The sequence below is a fragment of the Megascapheus bottae genome, chromosome 23, assembly GCF_031878675.1.
Source record: "Megascapheus bottae isolate mThoBot1 chromosome 23, mThoBot2.hap1, whole genome shotgun sequence".
Classification (NCBI taxonomy): domain Eukaryota; kingdom Metazoa; phylum Chordata; class Mammalia; order Rodentia; family Geomyidae; genus Megascapheus; species Megascapheus bottae.
The window spans coordinates 25,997,231-26,019,076 of record NC_143531.1 but is presented as its reverse complement, the minus strand read 5'-3'; the positions used below and the strand labels follow the sequence as shown (position 1 = coordinate 26,019,076).

Below are 21,846 nucleotides of genomic sequence, written 5' to 3'. Positions count from 1 at the left end.
CTCTACTGGATATTGTAAATGAACTATTTTTTTTCCCCCTAAGTTCTGTCTGTAACATACTGTCTGATATCACAACTATATGAGTCAAGCTTTAATGGAGCTATAATTAGGCAGCATTTTCCAAAGTAAAGCCTTCTGATTTAAAAAAAACAAAACAAAATTCTTGCTGTAAATCTTTGGAATTCAAAGTGTACACCCACGATAATGGCACATCTATGTTACCATGTATATACGTTTTGTTTTCACTTGTTTATAATATATATACATACATACTTTCCTATGTATGTATATGATCTCTAAACATATGTAATATACTTACACCACATATATTAAGATACTTACAGGTAATATGTATTATGTTGCTGCTTACATCTTACCATTTGTACTAAATATGACTACACTATTGTAGCATATTACATAAAAATATTATATACTAAGCTATTACTATGTGTAATGTACTTAGGTGGTAAGTACACCTGAGTATCTCGTGTACTTACTGGACGTGGGTAGAACACAGAGACACCATACAAACACTGCCATTTCTTCCTCCCCCCCCCCCCCAGGACACCTGAAAACTAACCCGTGGCACCAACGTGGTGCCCAGCTGGGCCGGCCGCTGCCGCCACCACCCCGAGCCCCTGAGCGGCGGAGTGGGGGCGGGCGGGCCGCGGCTGGGCCCCGGCTGGACCCCGGCTGGACTCCGGCTGGGCCCCCGCTGGACCCCGGCTGGACCCCGGCTGGGCCCCCGCTGGACCCCGGCTGGACCCCGGCTGGGCCCCCGCTGGACCCCGGCTGGGCCCCCGCTGGGCCTCGGCTGGACTCCGGCTGGGCCGCGGCTGGGCCCCCGCTGGACCCCGGCTGGACTCCGGCTGGACCCACGCTGGGCCCCCGCTGGGCCCCCGCCCCCTCCTCCAGCCGAGTTTTCAGCGGTCCTCGCTCTTCCCCTCCCGTCCCCAGCTCCGGCCCCCTCACAAGACCTCACTAGCGCTTCCGCGCGCGAGACCCGACCCGGCGCGCGGTCGGCCGGAACTCCACATCCGGGTCACCGCAGAACTCCGCCCTGGAGTCTCCTCCCGGAAGTTCGCCTATGACTCGACACACGCTCTCCAGTGACGCCGGCACCGCCGCGGGGACTCGAGTGGCAGCAGCTGCGCCTGCGCCTCATCGAAGGGGCGGGGCGGAGAAGGGACGGGAAGCCGGCGAAGGAGCGGGAGGGGACGGGAGAAAAGGAAGGAGAGCGGGATTGGCCTGGGCGGGAGGAGGGCTGGGCCGGAGGGCTGGACCTTCCGGAAGTTCTTCGAGCTTCACTTCCGGCTGGCCGGCACTTTTGAATCCGGGTCAAGGGTGACCGCCCCCCGGCTTCCTCCCCGGCGGGTCGCGCGGCCCCGTCGGTGACAGCGCCTCCTGACTCAGCCCGGAGCCGGTTTCTCCGCCTCCCGCCGGCCGGAATCCGGACGCCCTCGCCTGCCGTGGGACGTGAAGGCGCTCCGCCGCGTCCAGCGCGCGGCCCCGGACCCCGAGCCCCCGCCCAAGCCGAGCGTCTCGCGGGCCGCTCCGCGCGGATGCCCGGGAGGACCACGGGGCCCGGGCCGGCGGCCGAGTCCCGGCCTGGGGCGCCTTAGGCCCGCCGCGCTCCGCGCCGGGCCGTGATGGGCCTCCGTCCCCGATAGATGCGACGGCGGCGGTGGCGGTGGCCGGTCCCGCTGCTGCTGCTGCTGCTGCTGCTGCGCTCCCCGCTCCCGGCTCCGCTCGGCCTCGGGGCCGCCGCCGCCGCCGCCCGATCCTCGCCCCCGGGCCGCCGCCCCGCGGCACGGCGACCATGGACAAGATCCTGGAGGGCCTGGTGAGCTCGTCGCACCCGCTGTCGCTGAAGCGGGTGATCGTGCGGAAGGTGGTGGAGTCGGCGGAGCACGGGCTGGACGAGGCGCAGTGCGAGGCCATGTTTGACCTGACGACCCGGCTCATCCTGGAGGGCCGCGATCCCTTCCAGCGCCAGGTGGGACACCAGGTGCTGGAGGCCTACGCCCGCTACCACCGGCCGGAGTTCGAGGCCTTCTTCAACAAGACCTTCGTGCTGGGGCTCCTGCAGCAGGGTTACCACTCGCTGGACAGGAAGGACGTGGCCATCCTGGACTACATTCACAATGGCCTGAAGCTGATCCTCAGCTGCCCGTCGGTGCTGGACCTCTTCAGCCTGCTGCAGGTGGAGGTGCTACGGCTGGTGTGCGAGAGGCCCGAGCCACCGTTCTGCGCCCGGCTCAGCGACCTGCTGACCGACTTCGTGCAGTGCATCCCCAAGGGGAAACTGTCGGTCACCTTCTGCCAGCAGCTGGTTCGAACCATCGGCCACTTCCAGTGCGCGTCCACCCAGGAGAAGGAGCTGCGGGAGTATGTGTCCCAGGTAACCAAAGTGAGCAACTTGCTGCAGAACATCTGGAAGGCCGAGCCCTCGACCCTGCTGCCCTCCCTGCAAGAAGTGTTCGCAAGCATCTCTTCTACAGGTAAAGGTCGTTCCAATTCTAAGGGAATATCGCACACCAAAGCAGTATGTCTGCCTCCGGGACACACACCCTGTTTACACAGTCCTGCCCTGAGCAAGAGCTTAATGGATGGCAAATTCGAATTCCCCCTCCCCCCCAGCCACCCCCCCCCCCCGTTCAGTTTTCTTCTAACCCACTGTCCCCTTTCGGATTGCCATTTGGTATCTTAAAACCAGGCAGCATCCCTGTTTTTTAGAGGTTGAGAATATCAAAGTTTCAGACTTTTGGTCAGTAAACAGGTTTCCCAATTCCCCAGCCTCTGCTCAAGTTACAGAATGCTTTGAGGATGACAGATAGGATGTAAAGCTTCTATTCATTAGTGACTAATAGTATAATAACAGGTTATCATGCTTTTGTTGACTATGTCCCTATCATCTTGTAATGAGGGCTTTTATTTGTCTGTTTTTGAAGTCCCATTTTTTTTTTTAAATTTTTAATGCATGGGTTCTGTCGTGGTCACTTTAGGTAGTTTTTAAATATTGGTATTCTCTGTCTATCAATAGTGTATGTGGTAATGTTAGCAGGAGTACAGGTAAAATAAGGAAACCAGGGGAACGAGGATGTTTTCCCGTCATGAGTTGCACCCTCAAACCGGGGAAGACTCAAGTGATAATTCCTGGCTAGAAAGTGCTTTCTCACCAGGAAGTTTACATGTATCTGTGTTCTTAAAAACCTTGGTACTTTGGAGTCTATAGCTTTCTAAATAATATAGGTCCAAAGCCAGATACACTTCTTTACTTGGCACAAGTATTCTCTCTAATTATACTACTCAGTATTCCAAATTACAGATTTCCTTATTTTAAGGACAAAAAATGAGAGTAGAATTCTGTGTAAATACTTTACACATTTATGGGGCCGGGAGTTTGGCCTAGTGAAAGAGTGCTTGCCTAGCATGCATGAAGACCTGGGTACCTCCGTACCACATACATAGCAAAAAGCCAGAAGTGGTGCTGTGGCTCAAGTGGTAGAGCCCTAGCCTTGAGAAAATCCAGGGACAGTGCTCAAGCCCTGAGCCCAAGGCCAGAACTGGCAAAAAAAAAAAAAAAAAACTTTACATGTTTAATACATACCATCTATATATTTACAATATTTGAATTGATTTAAAAAAAAAAAAAAACTGTAGGAAGAGGCGCTGTAACTTGAGATGAAGAGGCGCTGTAACTTGAGATGAAGAGCTCAATGACAGGGCCCAGGCCCAGAATTCAAGTCCCACAACCAACTTAAAAAACTAACAACAACAACAACAACAACAAAAAAACAACTTGTAGTTTACTTATCATAATTGTTAGATTTTCCCCTAGTTTTTTTCACCTGTGGTAATTAAGATGTTCAACTTGGATTTTTTTAAGTTTTATATATAGTTTAAGCAAAATAATAGCTTTTCACTAACTTTAATTTCTAAGTTTTAATCCTTTTAGAAATTTTTGAAACCTTTTTTCTGTTGTTTTTTTTTTTTTTTTTTTTTTGTGACAGTCCTGGGCATGAGCTTGGATTTTCTCAAGGATAAAGCTCTACTACTTGAGCCTCAGCACCACTTCCAGCTTTTTTCTATGTATGTGGTACCCAGGAATTGAACCTGGGTCTTCCTGCATGCTAGGCAAGCACTCTACCACTAGGCCAAACTCCCACCCCTTTGAAACCTTTCTTAAAGTATCCGAGAGCATTAAAATAGCCTGACATTTCTTTTCTGGACAGTGCTGTTACAAATGAATAGTTTGACACCTTTGTGTTCATACTAGATATATAGTTACTTTCTTTAAAGTGAAACATCATGACACTTGCTCTTCTTGTTTTAAAAATAGATGCATCCTTTGAACCTTCTGTAGCACTGGCGAGCCTGGTCCAGCATATTCCTCTCCAAATGATCACCGTCCTTATCAGGAGCCTCACCACAGATCCTAATGTGAAAGATGCAAGTATGACCCAAGCCCTTTGCAGGTACTTGTCCCTCACACACACGGTAGGTAGTCACTGTAGCTCAAAATAATGAAAGACACACAGAAACATTTAAAGCCAAAAGCATGAAGTAAATGCTTTCAAGTATTCTCCAAGTTAACCGGAATATTGTCTTACATATATATGTGTGTGCGTGTGTTTATGTGTGTATACATATATATAACAGACTTGGCACATTATTTTACCATCTTTTTGCTTGTCGTTGTTTCCTGTAGTCTGTTTCTTCCCTCTGGATTTTTTCCAAAGTACGCACTTCACTTACGCTTTTCACCTGGACTCAATGGGTAATATGTTCCTTGCTTTGCAAAAATTGTTTTTCTCCATCAGCCTTAAATGATTGGACAAGATACAGAATTCTGATTTGATAGCCATTTTTCAAATCACATGTATTGAATATTTAGCATGATTGCCAGGCAGTGTGCAGAGCCCTTGAACACACTGATAAAAATAGCTGCCCTTATTGGCTTACTGTATAGTTGGAAACGCTAAGAGTAATCTAATGACATGCTTCACTGAGACTAATATACAGCTTAATTTTCAAGGGGTTAAAATGTGGGAGTAGTAATAGTTGTCTAAGTTAAATTGCTTGACTTTTCTTACCTTAGTGCTACATAATTAACTATGTATCTTTAAAGTTTAGATTTTTGGAATATATTATATATTAACTAAGGTTGGATGATCATGCTGATTATGGTTTTAAAAATGGACAAAAAGGAACAGAGTATAAAAAAGTAGCTTTTTTCTTTTCTTTTGCTATTATCTGGGTTAGAATGCACTCAACTCGGCTTGCTTGCTTGTTTAGCTTGTACTCTACTACTTGACCCATGCTTGTTTCACAATTCATAATAGTACATTGTTACTAGCTTACATTCATTATGCAAGAGTGTGTTAAAGAGTGCATTTGTAATTGCACATATTATTTTAACACTGTATTCACCAAGAAGTCTTGATTGATACTCAGATGTCTAAATTTAGGTATCTATATTTGACCTGCTCTTGACAGAATAAATTTGTTTTATAAATTCCTAGTATCACATATAGTATCAATTTAAAAGTTGGAATTTATGAAAAATGAGAATTTATCAGAACTCTTTTTTAAGGATATGTGTGTCAGTTTCCAAGATTGGAAACACCTTGGTGACAAGTACCGAGTTGCATTCATTTCTGCATTTTCTTTTTGTATTGCTAGACAGGTTCTTGTGCATGCTAGACAAGTGCTCTACTAAACTCCTTTCCCCAGTACTCATTTCTACATCTCGATCAATGCTGCTTACTAGCAAGCTCAGTAAACGTTGAATCACAAATTGAGTGGTCATCTTCTATAACTCTCATTGTTCCTAAGTAAATCATGATAAGAAAATTTCAATACTGATAACTATATTTTTCTTTCATTTCCAGAATGATTGACTGGCTGTCATGGCCTTTGGCTCAGCATGTGGATACGTGGGTCATTGCACTTCTGAAAGGATTAGCAGCTGTTCAGAAGTTTACTATATTGATAGATGTTACTTTGCTGAAAATAGAACTGGTATGTTGGGGCTGTATCAATCTGGGACTCCTATAATCAGTATTTTTATTTTGGGGTGGTCTCTTTTAAAACATCTAGTTTTCTAATTGTTCTGGTTTTACTTGGAACAGGCCTTGGAAATTATTTAAAATGCCAGGTAATAAAAATTCTTCACTCTTTTCAAGTATTTGATATGAAAACATTTTTGTTAGTCTTAAAATCCATCTAATCTAAGCTTTTTACCCCCATTACTCCTCCAAAATTTCCTTTGATGTCAGTGCCTCCCAATATTGCTAAACCCAGAGATTATTGTTTCTCAGATCTTTTCTAACCTGCAGCAGCACTTGACACAATTTCTTCTCATTATTTCCTTTCACCAAAATTTTAATAACATCTCATGGTAAGACCTTTCAGGAAAAGGACATTGACCTAAATAAATTTCAACCATAGGGAAATAGCTACCGATTAGGTTAATAAATTTCTTACAAATCCTTCAGATGGATGTCTTGTCTTATTTTGAAGGTCTTTAATCGACTTTGGTTTCCTCTTGTGAGACCTGGTGCTCTTGCAGTTCTTTCTCACATGCTGCTTAGTTTTCAGCATTCACCAGAGGCGTTCCATTTGGTAAGTACTGAAACAAAACTTTTTCTACATTAGAAAAGCTATTTTTAAATGCAGTTTGTCATTGAGTCACCTTTGTATGTAATGAAGACTGTAAAGTAATCCTGTTTTTTGTAGCATTATGATTTCATAGACAGTAAGATTGTGAGATTTCCTCCCAGGGAATGTGCTTTCAGAGTACTTGATACCTCACCAAAATGCCCTGCTCATATCCAGTGCCAGCAGCCACCTTACCTCTGCCGGGGACTCATCACTGGGGGTGTCTGTTGTGCTTAACAATGCAGAAGATTTAAATGGTTGAAATGCTTTAAATTTTCAAACCATGAAAACGTCAGTCTTTGCTTTTGAGCCCCAACATTCGGGCTTTTCATTCTCTCTGTCCAGGATCCTATCCCTTTAAACCAGCTACATCACTTGTTTTTATTTTATTATATGAGATTTGCCCTCGTTACTTTCAAGTTAGTTAAGGCAAGAAATGACAGAGTCTTAGTTTGGGAACCTGTCCACTGCTCAGTGATCTAGAATATCACAGGAAAGTAGTGCTTTGGTTTTGTGATTTCTCTAAGGTCTTATACTCAGTTTTACAATCAAAACTCATCAATACCCTCACATTATTAAAACTGTAAGAAAATTTAGAGGAGACTAATTTTGAAGGGCAGAATTCAAATTAGCAGTTTTGAGTTAATAGTGTCACTACCTCAGAGAAGCCTGCACACACGCAAGCTGACCAGTGTCCTATGTCCTCTGAAGACAAAAGGCACTGCATTATATGTTTAAGATGAGTGATTTCTGTACTTAGTGAGTAGTTTGGTGAGTTACATAATCGAAACTTAAACAAAACGTTTAACAAAACCATATATTCCATTTGAGAAAGAGCTTGTTTTTAAGTTTTCTTGGAAGGAGGTTCTCCAACATTCTAATGTTACTTTCCACAGTTAGGGCACAGTAGTCATAATTGTTTTGAATAGAATGTATTTCCTTGCCCTGTAAGCTTTCTCTACGAAAAGAAGTTGAAATTTAAAAGGGGGTGGGGGAGATGTTTTGCTTTGTTAGTGAATTAAAGTAAGTTTTTTGGTTGGGTGGATTTTTGGAGGTGTTTGTGATTGAGTTCAGGACCTCACACTCACTAGTCACTCACTCCACTACTTGAACCACCATCCCCAGACCTAAATAAAAATACTTCTGAGATGGTTGCCAGTGACTCACACCTGTAATCCTAGCTATTCAAGAGGCTAAGATCTGAGGATCTTGGTTGGGAGCCAAGCCTGGCAGGAAAGCCTGTGGGACTCTTGCCTCCAATAAACTACTCGGAAAATGCGGGAAGTGGTGCTATGGCTCAAGTGGTATAGAACTAGCCTTGAGCACAGAGAAGCCCAGGGATGATGCCCAGCCCTGAGTTCAAACCCTCCCCGCAAAAAACATATTTGCTGGATGCTGATGGCTCACACCTGTTGTAATCTTAGCTATTCAGAAGGCTCAAGTCTAAGGATCACGGTTCGAAACTAGCCTGGTCAAGAAAGGCTGTGACCCTCTTATCTTCAATAAACTACCCAGAATAAGCTGGGGGTGGTGTTGTAGCTCAAGTAGTGGACATGTAGTAATGATAGTTAAATCAGCTATAACTCCAGATAACCCAGTGAAAGACTTTGGTTTAGATATTGCTAAGTATGAACACTAACCTTTCAGCATCATTATTATGCATTATTGTCTTTGTTGAGAATATTTTAGGACAAACCAAGACTGATATAATGTAGGACCAGCTTTTTCATAGTGAAAAAAATATTTTCAGTCAATGCTGTTGCAGATAGTTAAAACAAAAACAGAAACTCAAAACTATTAAACTTCATGCATTTCCTCAAACAAAAATTTATGTTTACTAAGTATTATAATTTTCTAAAAACACTTAATTTTACACATTCAATAAAACCCCAACTTTCAAGCATTTAAAAAGTAACAGCCTGCTTGGAAGCATGTCTAAGTCACTGAAGCACTTATCTGCCTTCTGCATCAGCAATTGTGGGAACCACTTCCCATACAGTAGTAGACAGCTGTACAGCCGATTGCAAAGACCAAACCTGTACTAGGAAAGCATGTGAGAGACTTGAAACTTTAACCTTAATAATCACCGTTAACATTCCTTCCTCTCTTCTCATTCTTGTCCTTACCTCTGAAGGGAAGTGAGCAAAATGATTTTAGACCTTTGACTATTTCATCCAGAAATGGGTCTTTATGACAGAACTATTATAAGCACAAGAGTAAACGCTAGACAGACAAAATAGAAAAAGTAATAATTTAGAATGTGATTTTTTTTTTTGCCAGGAATCGAACCCGGGTCTTCATGCATGCTAGGCAAGCACTTTAACCACTAGGCCAAACTCCCGGCCTAAAATGTGATTATTTTGGTCCAGGAGTTTGGCCTAGTAGTAGAGTGTTGCCTAGCATGCATGAAGATCTGGGTTCAATTCCTCGGTACCACATGTATAGAAGCTAGAAGTGGTGCTGTAGCTCAAGTGGTAGAGCTCTAGCCTTGAGAAAGCCTAAGGACAGTGCTCAGGCCGAGTTCAAGACCCAGGACTGGCAAAAAAAAAAAAAATTTAAATTAAATTTAAAAAAGAACGTGATTATTTTGAGCAGGAAGAGTTAATTGGGGCATTACCACAATTGTTGTGATTGTTATTTGTTTACGTGGCTCTAATAGAACTATATTTTCACTTTTAATCATGTGTTAACACAAAAAGTTATCATTAGAATCATTAGATGTAGATATCATTACATGTTATCATTAGAATAGTAATTAGTAGAAAAAAATAGCATCATGCTAATGGAAGGTACTATTTTTTTTATTTTTTTTATTGTAATTAGTAAAAGGGTTACATGATATTTGCCAGATAGAAGGTGCATTAATTCACATACATTGATACCCTTTCACATGTCTTGGTACCCGTATCCCTCCCCCCCCCATACCCCCCATGGAAGGTACTATTTTATAAAAGATTATTTTTTTCATTTTGGTAATAACTTCCTAAATATGTCATTGTCTCTGTTGGCCTTGTTAGCTAATTTTATAGTGAAAGAACATTTTTTTTTTTTTTTTTTTTTTTTTGCCAGTCCTGGGCTTGAGCTCAGGGTCTAAGTACTGTCCTTGGACTTTCTCAAGGCTAGAGCTCTACCACTTGAGCCTCAGCACCACTTCCGGCTTTTTTTTCTATGTATGTGGTACCAAGGAATCGAACCCAGGTCTTCATGCATGCTAGGCAAGCACTTTAACCACTAGGCCAAACTCCCGGCCCGTGAAAGAACATTTTTGTGTTGCTGTGTTTGTGACAATGAACATATAAAAATTTCCATTTCCTTAAAAATAATGGAAGTTTCCAGTTCCCTTTATTTCTAAAACTATCTCTTTTGGAGAGCTGGATCTTGTCAGTAAGAATATCCAGTCTAATGTAAGACATCATTCCTGTGTTTACCGTAAATAAAAATAGTCTAGTAGTTACATATACAAGTTATTTGACACTTTGAAGTAGACTTTAAGTTAACACTAGATGGAACCCTTGAGTTAATAAATCTAAGGAGTTTGGTTTGGTTTTGGTTTGGGGTTTGTTGTTGTTTCTATTAAATAACCTAATCAAACTGGAGGCTTTTTTTTGTAATTGATGACAATAACCGAGAATCCTATCTTATGCCTTGATTTGTGTTCTAGATGGAATGTAAGAGGGAGGAGTAGTATTAAGTTGAACTTATTAGTCCTATAACTTTTTTTTTTTTTTTTTGCCAATCCTGGGCTTGAACTCAGGGCCTGAGCACTGTCCTTGGACTTTCTCAAGGCTAGAGCTCTACCACTTGAGCCTCAGCACCACTTCTGGCTTTTTTTTTTTTTTCTATGTATGTGGTACCGAGGAATCGAACCCAGGTCCTCGTGCATGCTAGGCAAGCACTTTAACCACTAGGCCAAACTCCCCGCCCCTAGTCCTATAACTTTGAAAACCAGATTCTTTTAGAAAATGGCTGTGACTTGATCTGTGAGAGTTCCACCTCTACACTAGTTATTGTGTTGCTCCTTTGAAGAAATTAACAATTGTCCTTTCTTCTCCTCCAGATTGTACCTCATGTAGTTCATTTGGTTCACTCTTTTAAAAGCGATGGCCTGCCTTCCAGTGCAGCCTTTTTAGTTCAGTTAACAGAACTGGTACACTGTATGATGTATCATTATTCTGGATTTCCAGACCTCTATGAACCTATCCTGGACACAATAAAGGTATGGTGGTAGTATACCAATATTTGTGACATGGAAGGCAGTAATGTAGTAAATGAGCGTGTATTCGATGAATAAATATAAAACACTCCTATAATCAGCTATTCTGTTTCTTTTGTTTGGAAAATGCCATTAGGGTTAAGTCCCATTAATGTTTAGGAGATGGATCTTTTATTTGCTATATGCATTTAAATTACTAATCATCCTCAGCTCTGTAATGCCATTAATTATAAGGTGCATTTTTGGGGGACAGGGGGGCCGATTGTGGCACTTGAACTCTGGGGCCTGGGCACTGTCCCTGAGCTCTTCAACTCAAAGTTACCCCTGAGCCACAGCGCCATTTCCAGTTTTTTAGTGGTTTATTGGAAATAAGAGTCTCGTAGTTTTTAGTGCCCCAGCTGATTTTGAACCTCAGTCTTCAGATCTCAGTCTCCTGAATAGCTCAATTACAAGCGTGAGAGGCCACGCCCAGTTTATAAGGCTCAATTTTAAATTTGTAACAGCTTTGGGAACATTTTTAACTGTTACTTCTCTTTGTGACCCATAGGATTTTCCTAAACCCAGTGAAGAGAAGATTAAATTGATTCTCAACCAAAGTGCCTGGACGTCTCAATCCAATTCTTTGGCATCTTACTTGTCTAGACTTTCTGGAAAATCTGAAACTGGGAAAACTGGTCTTATTAATCTAGGAAACACATGTTATATGAACAGTGTTATCCAAGCATTGTTTATGGCTACAGAGTAAGTTTGAATGTGAACTTTTTCTTTTAACTATAGAACTTGGTATGCCTTGACAAACCAGAGATGGTGGGGATTATCTAATGCATTGTTTCTTATAAGTTGCAGCAGTACTAACATTTCCATATAGTTCCTTGATTCAAAATGAGGGTGCTTTTGTTGCTTAGTATGAACTATTAAAAAGTTAACTTACATAATACCTAATCCAGTGTCACTGCTTTTATAATTTTCATGACCTGATGTTTACAAATGTAACAGATGGACTGATTGGAGCTATTCCAAAGGGCTTGTCTCCCATAGACCTGTTCTTAACTATTATCCCAAAACATTGCTTCTGCTACCCCACCATGTTTTTCAACCTATATAATCTAATCTTTGGGGGATGGCATGTTGCATCTACTTGTAAGTATTCTAGTATTTAACAGATCAGTTTCTTTTTTAGTGTTTAAGAAGGGAATGGTCTGCTTCCACTTCAGATGATAGTTACTGAACAAGCATGGAAGTTTGTTCCTTTGGACTCTCCCTAAGTCTCTTGCAGATTCATTTTCTTTACAACTAAGCAAATAAGGAAACAAGGAATGTGAGTGATATAAATGCTGTTTGTAAAGGAATAAAATCATGACCAACTATTTCTAGATATAAAAGCATGGCTGAAATTTTCTCTTTAGTACCAATTAAGTATTCATGAAATTTGTCCAAAAATACTTTCGACTTGAATCCTAAGCTTTTGTTATATCTGCCTAGTGGACTCAGAAACTATTAGATGTAGACTTAGCTTTAGTTTATTTTCTGGCCCCAGGTTTTATTGTGAACATGAAGGGTACTTTGCAAGCAGTCTTAGGCATAACAAGAAATAGCCCATTTCTCACCACTAGAGGTCAGCTAGCCAGCCATCTCACTTTACAGATGACACAGTGCAAAGACTCAAAAGCAGTTATAACTGCCAAGAGCAATTCAAGCAACACATTGTATTTTGTGTCCAGTATTATTTCAGCATAGGAACATGCCAGTTTATTATAGGTAAAGAGCTAGCTCATAGTAAAGTTTTACTTTAAGGATAATAAATTCTTGAAAATCAGCTTTCTTTGTATCTTTTTTCATAAGTTAGTTGGATGTGGTGGTGTACACCTGTGCTGAATGGCTGAGGACGTGGTAGAACGATGGTTTAAGGCCAGCTCAGACTGCACAGGATGCTGTCTCAAGACGGCTCCCTACCCCTAAAAAAGCACGGCCTCTGTGTGCATGTGCACACACACCGAGAAGAATCACTGTCTTACTCTCTTTCAGTTTCAGAAGACAAGTATTATCTTTAAATCTGAATGGGTGCAATTCATTAATGAAAAAATTACAACATCTCTTTGCCTTTTTGGCTCACACACAGGTGAGTAGATGTGCATGCATGTGTTATCTTCATTAATGGTTTTTTTTTTTTACTTCGTTATTCGAGCCATCTATAATGAATCAAGTTGTTTATATCATATTTTTTTCCCAAGATAGCAAATTTACTTAGACATTTTAACTGCCTGAAATATCTAGATAACAGAATGTACCTCCAGCTTCTGTTGCTTCCTTTGCTTCCCATACTTGTATGTGAATATTATGTCAAACTACTGTTTTATGTGCCAGTACTGGGGCTTGAACTCAAGGCCTCTCACTGTCACTTGGCTTAAAAAGTGCAAGGCTGGAGTTCTAGCACTTGAGCCACTCCTCCACTTTCAGCTTTTTGCTAGTTAACTGGAGATAAGAGTTTCTCACTTTCCTGTTCATATTTATTCTTATATTTACATATTTCATTTATTATTTATATAGACTAAATAGAAAGCATTCTTGGTGTTTTGCTATAATTGCTGTGGTCTCCCAGAGGTAATGGAGAGTAGTAAATATAGCTAGAAAAGAGTTTCAGGACTGATGGAATTTGGTGGATGGGAATGTCTTCATTCCTATCTACAAGCAAGAGTTCAAGGCCAGCCTTGACTACATAGTGAGATCCTCCGTACCAAAAAAAAAAAAATCTCTTCATTTCCCCCTTGTGTTTTGGTAATTTTTGTTTCTGTGCTCTTTTTATTAGTAGTCTATGTTATCCATACATATATGTCTATGTATGTATGTGCAGATATCTTATTGCATTTGTTCCTTTTGCATAGCCATGAACATAATAATAATACCTGAGAGAACAGAACAGGGTAAAGGCGGACTGGGCTGGTGGTTTCAGAGGTGTCAGCACAGCCTGGCTGGGTGGTTGTGGTGGGGCCGCCCAGTCCATGTCCTCCTCTTCCAGGATAACCTCAGGGCCCGTCCACAGTCCCCTACAGCTACGTCCACCGACATGAATTTCCAGAAGCTTTCAAAATGGCTCCACCAAGTGGGAGCCAAACAGACTTTCAACACATGGTTCTGAAAGAGAAGCTTCATTTTTAGACCATGACAGTGACATACACTATATTAACTCCCAATCAGATCCATTAGAAAGTACCTTAAAGAAGCTTTCTTGCTCCCAAAAAAAGAAGAGATAACCAAAGGAGAACTAACTCAAGTTCTGTCACAGGTGAAACTTTCTCCATTAGCATTAGATTTGCTTGAACAGTAAAAAAGATTGTTTTTTTATTAGCATGTATTAGTTGGACTGGGGGAGTTTCATTTGATATTTCAATACATGCAACCTTCTAAAAATCTTTCTTATATAATTAATAAAGCTAAAAGTTATTTATATTTTTTAACCTTTTTGCTTGGGCTTTTATCTCCTAATCTTCAAAATCAGTAATTTAGGGACTGAACTATAACCCCAGTTGGCTTTTTAAAAAAAGAGAAGAAAAGCTTACGTGTTTCTGTTTGTGATACAGACAAGTATAGGCTTAGGATGTTAATGAGATGGCATGAAGGCCTGTGCTCAGTCAGTGTGCTGAACTTTATTCAGAATACCATATAACAGGGTAAAGTTTTGCTTAACTCGAATTGCAGAGTGGAAGTGGCACTGTGGCTCAAGGCCGGTAGCCTTTAGATGAAGAGCTCAGGGACAGCGCGCAGGCCCAGAGTTCAAACCCCAAAGCCCAACCAAAAAAAAAAAAGTTGTAGAATGCAGAGTAACTCAACTGAGATTCTCTATTTCTTACTCAGATTTGGTTTTTACAGAAGTGATACAAACAGATAACTGTCATAAAGGGATTATGTCAGGAACATTGTGTGAATTGTTAGAGACCCGGATTCTAATGTAATTTTTTCTGCCACTCATTTAGCTGTTTGACCTCAGGCAAGTCCTATACTTTTCCTAGAGCTCAGTCAGCTCTGGAGAGTACAGAGTTTTAGCAAAAGATGATCCAAACTTAGGCCTAATTAGTTTCATCTGCCTCTGAGTTAATTCCACAACAGGCGCTTTTTTTATAAAGATGGGATATAATTTTGCGTTGTTATTGAGCCTTATATAGTAAGATTTAGCTACTTGTCTGTGCTGTAAAGAATCACTTCCTTGTATTTTCTTTACTGCTGTCAAAAGAGGGAAGCGTACGCACCTAGAATATTCTTTGAGGCTTCCAGACCTCCATGGTTTACGCCCAGATCGCAGCAAGACTGTTCTGAATACCTCAGGTTTCTGCTAGACAGGTATGAAGTGTTTTTAAAGTTCTCATCTGAATTATGTCTTCTCATAACAGTTTATTTCTACTTAACATTAGGTAAACATTTTACATGTTAAATGTTGATCTTTAAAATACCCTTAGGTTTATTGTTGGCTTTTGTTTGGGTTTTTTGTTTTGTTTTTTGTTTGTTTAGGTTTTCTTTTGGTTCCTTTTACTGGGAGTCTCTTATGTTAGGCTGTTATTAAAGTATAAGAAGTTCCTAAAACATTCTTTTCTTTCCCTAGTCCAAAGTAATGGAAGGCCAGACTTTTCTCATATACTTCATCTAAAAAATAGAACAGTGGCTAGAATGCACCCCATGTACACCTACTCAACTGCTCTCTATGAAACCAGATACTTAACGTACTTGAAAAATACAAGATACATTGCTGTTGTTGTCATGCATGTAGGTGATTTTTAAAAATATAGTATAGCCTAGTGGTAGAGTACTTGCCTAGCATGCACAAAGCCCTGGGTTTGATTCTTCGGTACCACATACATAGAAAAAAAAAACCATAAGTGGTGCTGTGGCTCAAGTGGTAAAGCACTGACCTTGAACAAAAACAGCTCAAGAACAGTACCTAGGCCCTGAGTCCAAGCCCCAGAACTGAAAAAAGAAAGAAAGAAAGAAGTAATGAAAATATAACTTTCATTTAAAGTGTGATAAAGTTTATTACTGTTTTAAGTTAAATATTTAAATATTTCTTTGTTTTTTTAATATTATGAATATCAGTAAATATAGCCCACATAAAAAAGGCTCATGTGTTCCTTACTTGTTTTTGTTGTTTGTTTGTTTGGGTTTGTTTCTTTTTTGGGGGGGGATTGAACTCTGGGCCTGGGTGCTGTCCTCTACCACTTTGAGCTCCAGTGCCTCTTCCAGTTTTCTGGTGGTTAATTGAAGATGAGAGGCTCATGGACTTTCATGCCCTGGCTTGCTTTGATCTACAATCCTCAGATCTGAGCCTCCTGGGTAGCTGGGACTACAGGTGTGAGCCACCAGCACCTAGCTTCCTTAGTTATTTTTAAGAATGTAAAGGAGCCCTGAGAGCAAAAATTTAAGAGCTACTGTAATATATACTGCATTAGTGTATAATTGTACGGGTTTGGTTAATTTGATGTCTTGGCCACTTCACTAGTGATAAAGTGTGCTATCTTTGCATTGTACAGATGAGTAGCCTGGGGGTGTGTTCAGTGATGGTTTTGTGCCAGACTTTAGGAGTTGCTCAGCAGACAGACATAAATATAGTTAGGGGATGTGCAAAATTAATATAATGTCCTAAGTAAAATAGAGTGCATAAATAAAATGAGAATATACAGTAATAGTAATAAACCCCTCCCTGACTTTTCTTCTGGATTCTCTATTCAGTTTTTTTCTTTTTTTTTGCCAGTCCTGGCTTGAGCTCAGGGCCTGAGCACTGTCCTTGGACTTTCTCAAGGTTTTAGAGCTCTACCACTTCTGGCTTTTTCTATATATGTGGTACCAAGAAATTGAACCCGGGTCTTCGTGCATGCTAGGCAAGCACTTTAACCACTAGGCCAAACTCCCGGCCCCCTATTCAGTTTTTTTCTTGATTAAAAGAGAAGAAATTTGGGCCGGAAGTTTGGCCTAGTGGTAGGGTGCTTGCCTAGCATGCACGAAGACCCGGGTTCGATTCCTCAGTACCACATACATAGAAAAAAGCCAGAAGTGGTGCTGAGGCTCCAGCGGTAGAGCTCTAGCCTTGAGAAAGTCCAAGGACTCAAGCCCAGGACTGGCCCAAAAAAAAAAAAGAAGGAAGAAACTTATTTTTTTTTAATTAGGTACTATGTTTGATTATGCTAATGTAACTGTTGGTATAAGCCACTAAGATTTTTTAAAAGATGTCGTATGAGCATAAGAGAAGTAGCTATATAATGATATCCTCTTCTGCAGGCTCCATGAAGAAGAAAAGATCTTGAAAGTTCAGTCTTCCCACAGGCCGCCGGAGAGTCTGGGATGTGGAGAGACATCTTTGCAAGAGGTAGCCAGTAAGGCAGCCATCCTATCAGACACCTCTTACACAAGCGAGAGTGAGAAGACTTTAATAGAAAAGATGTTTGGAGGAAAGCTAAGGACTCACATATGTTGCTTGAACTGCAGGAGTACCTCACAGAAAGTGGAAGCCTTCACAGATCTCTCACTGGCCTTTTGTCCTTCCCCGTCCATGGAAGACTTAACCTTCCAAGACCCAGCATCCTTACCCCATGCCCAGGATGGCAGCCTGATGTGTGCCAGCGTACCTGGTCCTGCAGAAGACCCTGTAGCTTATAATCCAGCAACGGCTGCCTTTGTCTGTGACTCCGCGATGAATGAGCGAATGAGCAGCGCTCCTGAGGCATTTCACTGTCCCGAAACCACTTCTGTCCCCAGTGAATCTGCCAAGATTCTTGTCAGTAAAGATGTACCTCAGAAACTCGGAGGGGAGAGCACACCTTCCGTAACAGACTTACTAAATTATTTTTTGGCTCCAGAAATTCTTACTGGTGACAACCAATATTATTGTGAAAATTGTGCCTCTCTGCAGAATGCTGAGAAAACTATGCAAATCACGGAGGAACCTGAATACCTTATTCTTACTCTCTTGAGATTTTCATATGATCAGAAGTGTCATGTGAGAAGAAAAATTCTGGACAATGTGTCACTGCCACTGGTTTTGGAACTGCCAGTCAAACGAACTACTTCCATTTCTTCCTTGTCAGAAAATTGGTCTGTAGATGTTGATTTCACTGATACTAGTGAGAACTTAGCTAAAAAACTAAAGCCTTCTGGGACCGAAGAAACTTTCTGTCCACAATTGGTGCCCTATGTATTGAGTTCTGTTGTTGTTCACTCGGGGGTGTCCTCTGAGAGCGGGCATTACTACTCCTACGCTAGAAATACCACGGGCACAGAGTCCTCGTTCCACATGTGCCACCAGCCAGAGCCGCTGGCATTAGCCCCCTCCCAGAATCACTCACTAGGAAGAGACGGCCCTACCACTGTTATGGAACAGGATTTGGAAAATAAGGAAATGTCAAAAGAATGGTTTTTATTTAATGACAGCAGAGTGACATTTACTTCATTTCAGTCAGTCCAGAAAATTACAAGTAGGTTTCCAAAAGACACGGCGTATGTGCTTTTGTATAAAAAACAGAATAGCACTGGTAGTTTAAATGCTAATAATCCAACCAGTGGACTCTGGGTAAATGGAGACCCCCCTCTACAGAAAGAACTTATGGATGCTATAACAAAAGACAATAAGCTATATTTACAGGTAAGTTATGGAAGATACTAAATCATTGACAGTTAATTGGGTGCTCTATCTTTTACGTGTTCAAGAAATTCTGAAGCTTGAGGCTAGAGTCATATGAAATGAGTTCAGCCTGTGAAATTAAATTGTCATCATGTGTATTAGGAAACATATCGATTAAATACAATATGAAAGACGTTTGATTTTAAGTACAAAAGATGTGCTTCTCGTTAGAAAAGATTATACAATCATGTCACAGGGAAGCAAAGTTGAATGAATGGAAGTATTTTCCTTCCCCTGTCCCAGCAACAGAGGAAACAACAGCTAAAGGTGCTAATGTCTGCAAGTTCTTTGAGTCAGTACTCTAAAGTCTCCTTATTGATCTTCAGATGGTAAAGAACACTATAAAAGGTGAATGTATAAAAAAGAAAGGATATTTGTAATTCTTTAAGAATCTGAGCAACAAAATCAAGGCAGTTAGTAAATAAAAACTGTGAAGTAAACATGTCTTATAGAGGAATTTATTCAAGAATATACTTTTTCCAAATTATTACTTTAAATTAAACCTGCCAACTTGCTACCAAAAAGAACCAACAGCAAACTAGAGGTGAAACTAAGAAAAGAAATGATGAGAACAGTGATTAGAGAGTTCAGGTATATTTTGTGAGTTTAAATGAGTACATTTTTTAGAAACAAAATACATTTGGAAACCATAGACCTCCTAAAAACATAGACAAGGAAGAAATGAGCCATCATACTACACATTTTCAGTTACTTTCTCAAAGGCTTTCAAGTTTGCTACATTACAAAATATCCGGAAATAACACATGATACATTTTAAAGGAATATAGAATTGCTCTGAAGTAATATGAGAACTTTACAGAGAATAATTCAAAATTCTGAGTACTTTCTAGAACTAGTTCACTGTGAGGGATTTAGCACCCAGTAGGATAGCTTATTATGAGGGTAGCAGTATGAGCACTATTATAAAGGGCCGGGACTGTGGCCTAGTGGTAGAGTGCTCACCTAGCACACATGAAGCCCTGGGTCTGATTCCTTGGTACTACATACTCAGAAAAGGCTGGGAAGTGGCGCTGTTGCTCACAAGATCGCTAGCCTTGAGCAAAAAAATGCCAGTGCCCAGTCCCTGAGTTCAAGCCCCAGGACTGGCCAAAAAAAAAAAAAAACAAAAGAATTTACAGTAAGACTCAGATTGATCTGAGTGACATACTGGACAGATGGCAGGTCAGGTGTGGTAGCTTGTGCCTGTAATCCCAGCTGTTTGGAAGGCCAAGACCAACCAGCCTGAGAAGATAATGACATCCCATTCAACCTAAATGTCAGTGTGGCAGTGTACACATGAGATAGTAGCTCTGTAAGAAATGCAAGTAGAGCATAGATCTATCACAAGACTTTATCCAAAAAAAAATAAAGCAAAAACAGGCCAGGGGTGTGGTAGAGGCAGTGCCACAAAGAGAAAACGAGAACATCAAGTAGGATAAGAATTTTTAAAAGAAGCGCTTGGTAGTGGTGTCTGTAAGACCTGCTGTTCCCTTAGAGATACATGAAGACTTTACTCTCTGCTTGTCTTGCTCCAGTGGTAATTATGTACTTTAGTAGGTTGGGGGTAGGTATCCTGGTATCAGTGTTGTTAAAAGTTTGAAGAACACGTAGGATTGAGACGGTTTTAGAATATTGGTGTGTATGATGACATCTGTTGTGTTTAGCATTAGTAATTTCATAAAAACCACTTTAATTTTAGGAACAAGAGTTGAACGCTCGAGCCCGGGCCCTCCAAGCTGCGTCTGCCTCTTGTTCATTCCGACCCCATGGATTTGACGATAACGATCCACCAGGAAGCTGTGGGCCAACTGGTGGAGGAGGGGGAGGCGGATTTAATACAGTTGGCAGACTCGTGTTTTGATCCTGGGAGCCCAGAATGCACTAATACTATGACTGTTAAAATGTCAGGCTGTAACAAGTACCATATCTATTATTTTTCTTTTCATTAGACCCTTATGCTTTAAGAAAAACACACTCAGTGCTTGTTTTTATTTTCTACACAATACATTTATTAACAAAATGCATCATGGGAAAAAAATCTACCTCTTAAAATTCCATTTGTGGTTAAATATGCTTGACCAAAAACATTGAAAGGAAAAAAAAGGATCTGGTCCCTAATTAAGCTGCATTAAATTTGGTAGAATTACTTAAATAGTGTATATTCAGTTCCAGTGAACCAAAAATATAATTCATTTGCATTCTTTAAAAAATGGATTCCAGAGATATGAGAAATGCTGTTCTGTTTTGTTTTTTTTTTTTTTAAGTCCTTTATTTCTGATGTAGTTACCCATTGTTTGATTCAGGTCTTTGAAAATACTGGAGGATCCAGTCTCCAATGATGGCAATAACATAAAATGTACCAAGCTGTCATACCTCTCAGAATTCTGTTTAGTCTGTCTGCAATGACCCTGTATCTGCACTTCAAGTACAGATGCTTTTTTTTAAAAAAGGAATATTTATACATATGGACTGAATTGATTTTAAGAAAGGTGCATGGTCCCATAGGAGCAATGATTTTCTCTAAAAGTTGCTAACTTTGTAGTATTTCTAATGGCTGGAGGATTTTAAAGTTGTGTTTCAGGGAGCTTCTGTCTTGTGTGTGTTCTGAATGAGGTGAGTTCTATATGTGCCTTGCAATATTGTAATTCAGAAAGAAGTCTTTTTTAAAAATGAAATGTCAAGAAGTAATTTTGTGCTCACATTAAAATTACAACTTTTTGAAAGGTATTAGATTTTCCAGAAGTAAAATCTAATGGTTCTAAATCAAAGTGTGGTAGTAAATTTTTAACTCTTAGAAAAATTCAGAAGAAATTAAACCTAGTTAAATAAAAATCTTTTCCATATGTTACTTAATCATTAAAACATTAATAACATTTTTAGAGTTGTACATCTGAGATTTTATTTGAGTCATGTGTTACACGGTTATTTCTATATTGTAGTTTCAGGAAAAGTGTTAAAATGCCAGACTATCCATTAGCACTTTTTTTTTTTTGCCAAGATACTGGAAATAGGTCAAGTCTCCTGGGTCCTGATTGTACAGTATTCAATATTTACCCCAAATATCCTTTTTCCTGAAGGTTTTAACTTATCCATGTTCATCCATTGTTCTGAAGATCAGTCCCATATTTATTTTGAAAACATTTTAAGGAAATAGTGTTCTTTGGTGATCTGGAGTTTTATCATTTTCCCAGGCTTTTGTAGCACTCAAAAAAATAACTCCATCTTTATTCTACTACCTTCCACTGTTAACCTTCAGTTATCAAGAAGATTAGGAACAAGGATTGAATTTAAAATCAGACATGCTTTACAG

The 21,846-nt window shown here is 40.6% G+C and overlaps 1 protein-coding gene across 2 annotated transcripts; it reads left to right on the top strand.

Moving 5' to 3' along the window:
- The first annotated feature begins 1,774 nt into the window (after nucleotides 1–1,774).
- On the top strand, nucleotides 1,775–21,371 carry Usp38 (ubiquitin specific peptidase 38). Of its 2 annotated transcripts, XM_090356899.1 has the most exons (11): nucleotides 1,775–2,501; nucleotides 4,343–4,478; nucleotides 4,712–4,780; nucleotides 5,895–6,024; nucleotides 6,526–6,627; nucleotides 10,721–10,879; nucleotides 11,424–11,617; nucleotides 12,902–12,995; nucleotides 15,105–15,211; nucleotides 17,138–18,497; nucleotides 20,236–21,371. In XM_090356899.1, exons 1-11 carry the CDS (start codon nucleotides 1,820–1,822, stop codon nucleotides 20,395–20,397), a joined length of 3,195 nt encoding a protein of 1,064 aa, XP_090213025.1. In that variant the 5' UTR covers nucleotides 1,775–1,819; the 3' UTR covers nucleotides 20,398–21,371. The 2 variants fall into 2 exon arrangements, with proteins under 2 accessions (XP_090213025.1, XP_090213026.1); XM_090356900.1 differs by lacking the exon at nucleotides 4,712–4,780 and having other exon boundaries at nucleotides 1,776–2,501.
- The last annotated feature ends 475 nt before the right edge of the window (nucleotides 21,372–21,846 follow it).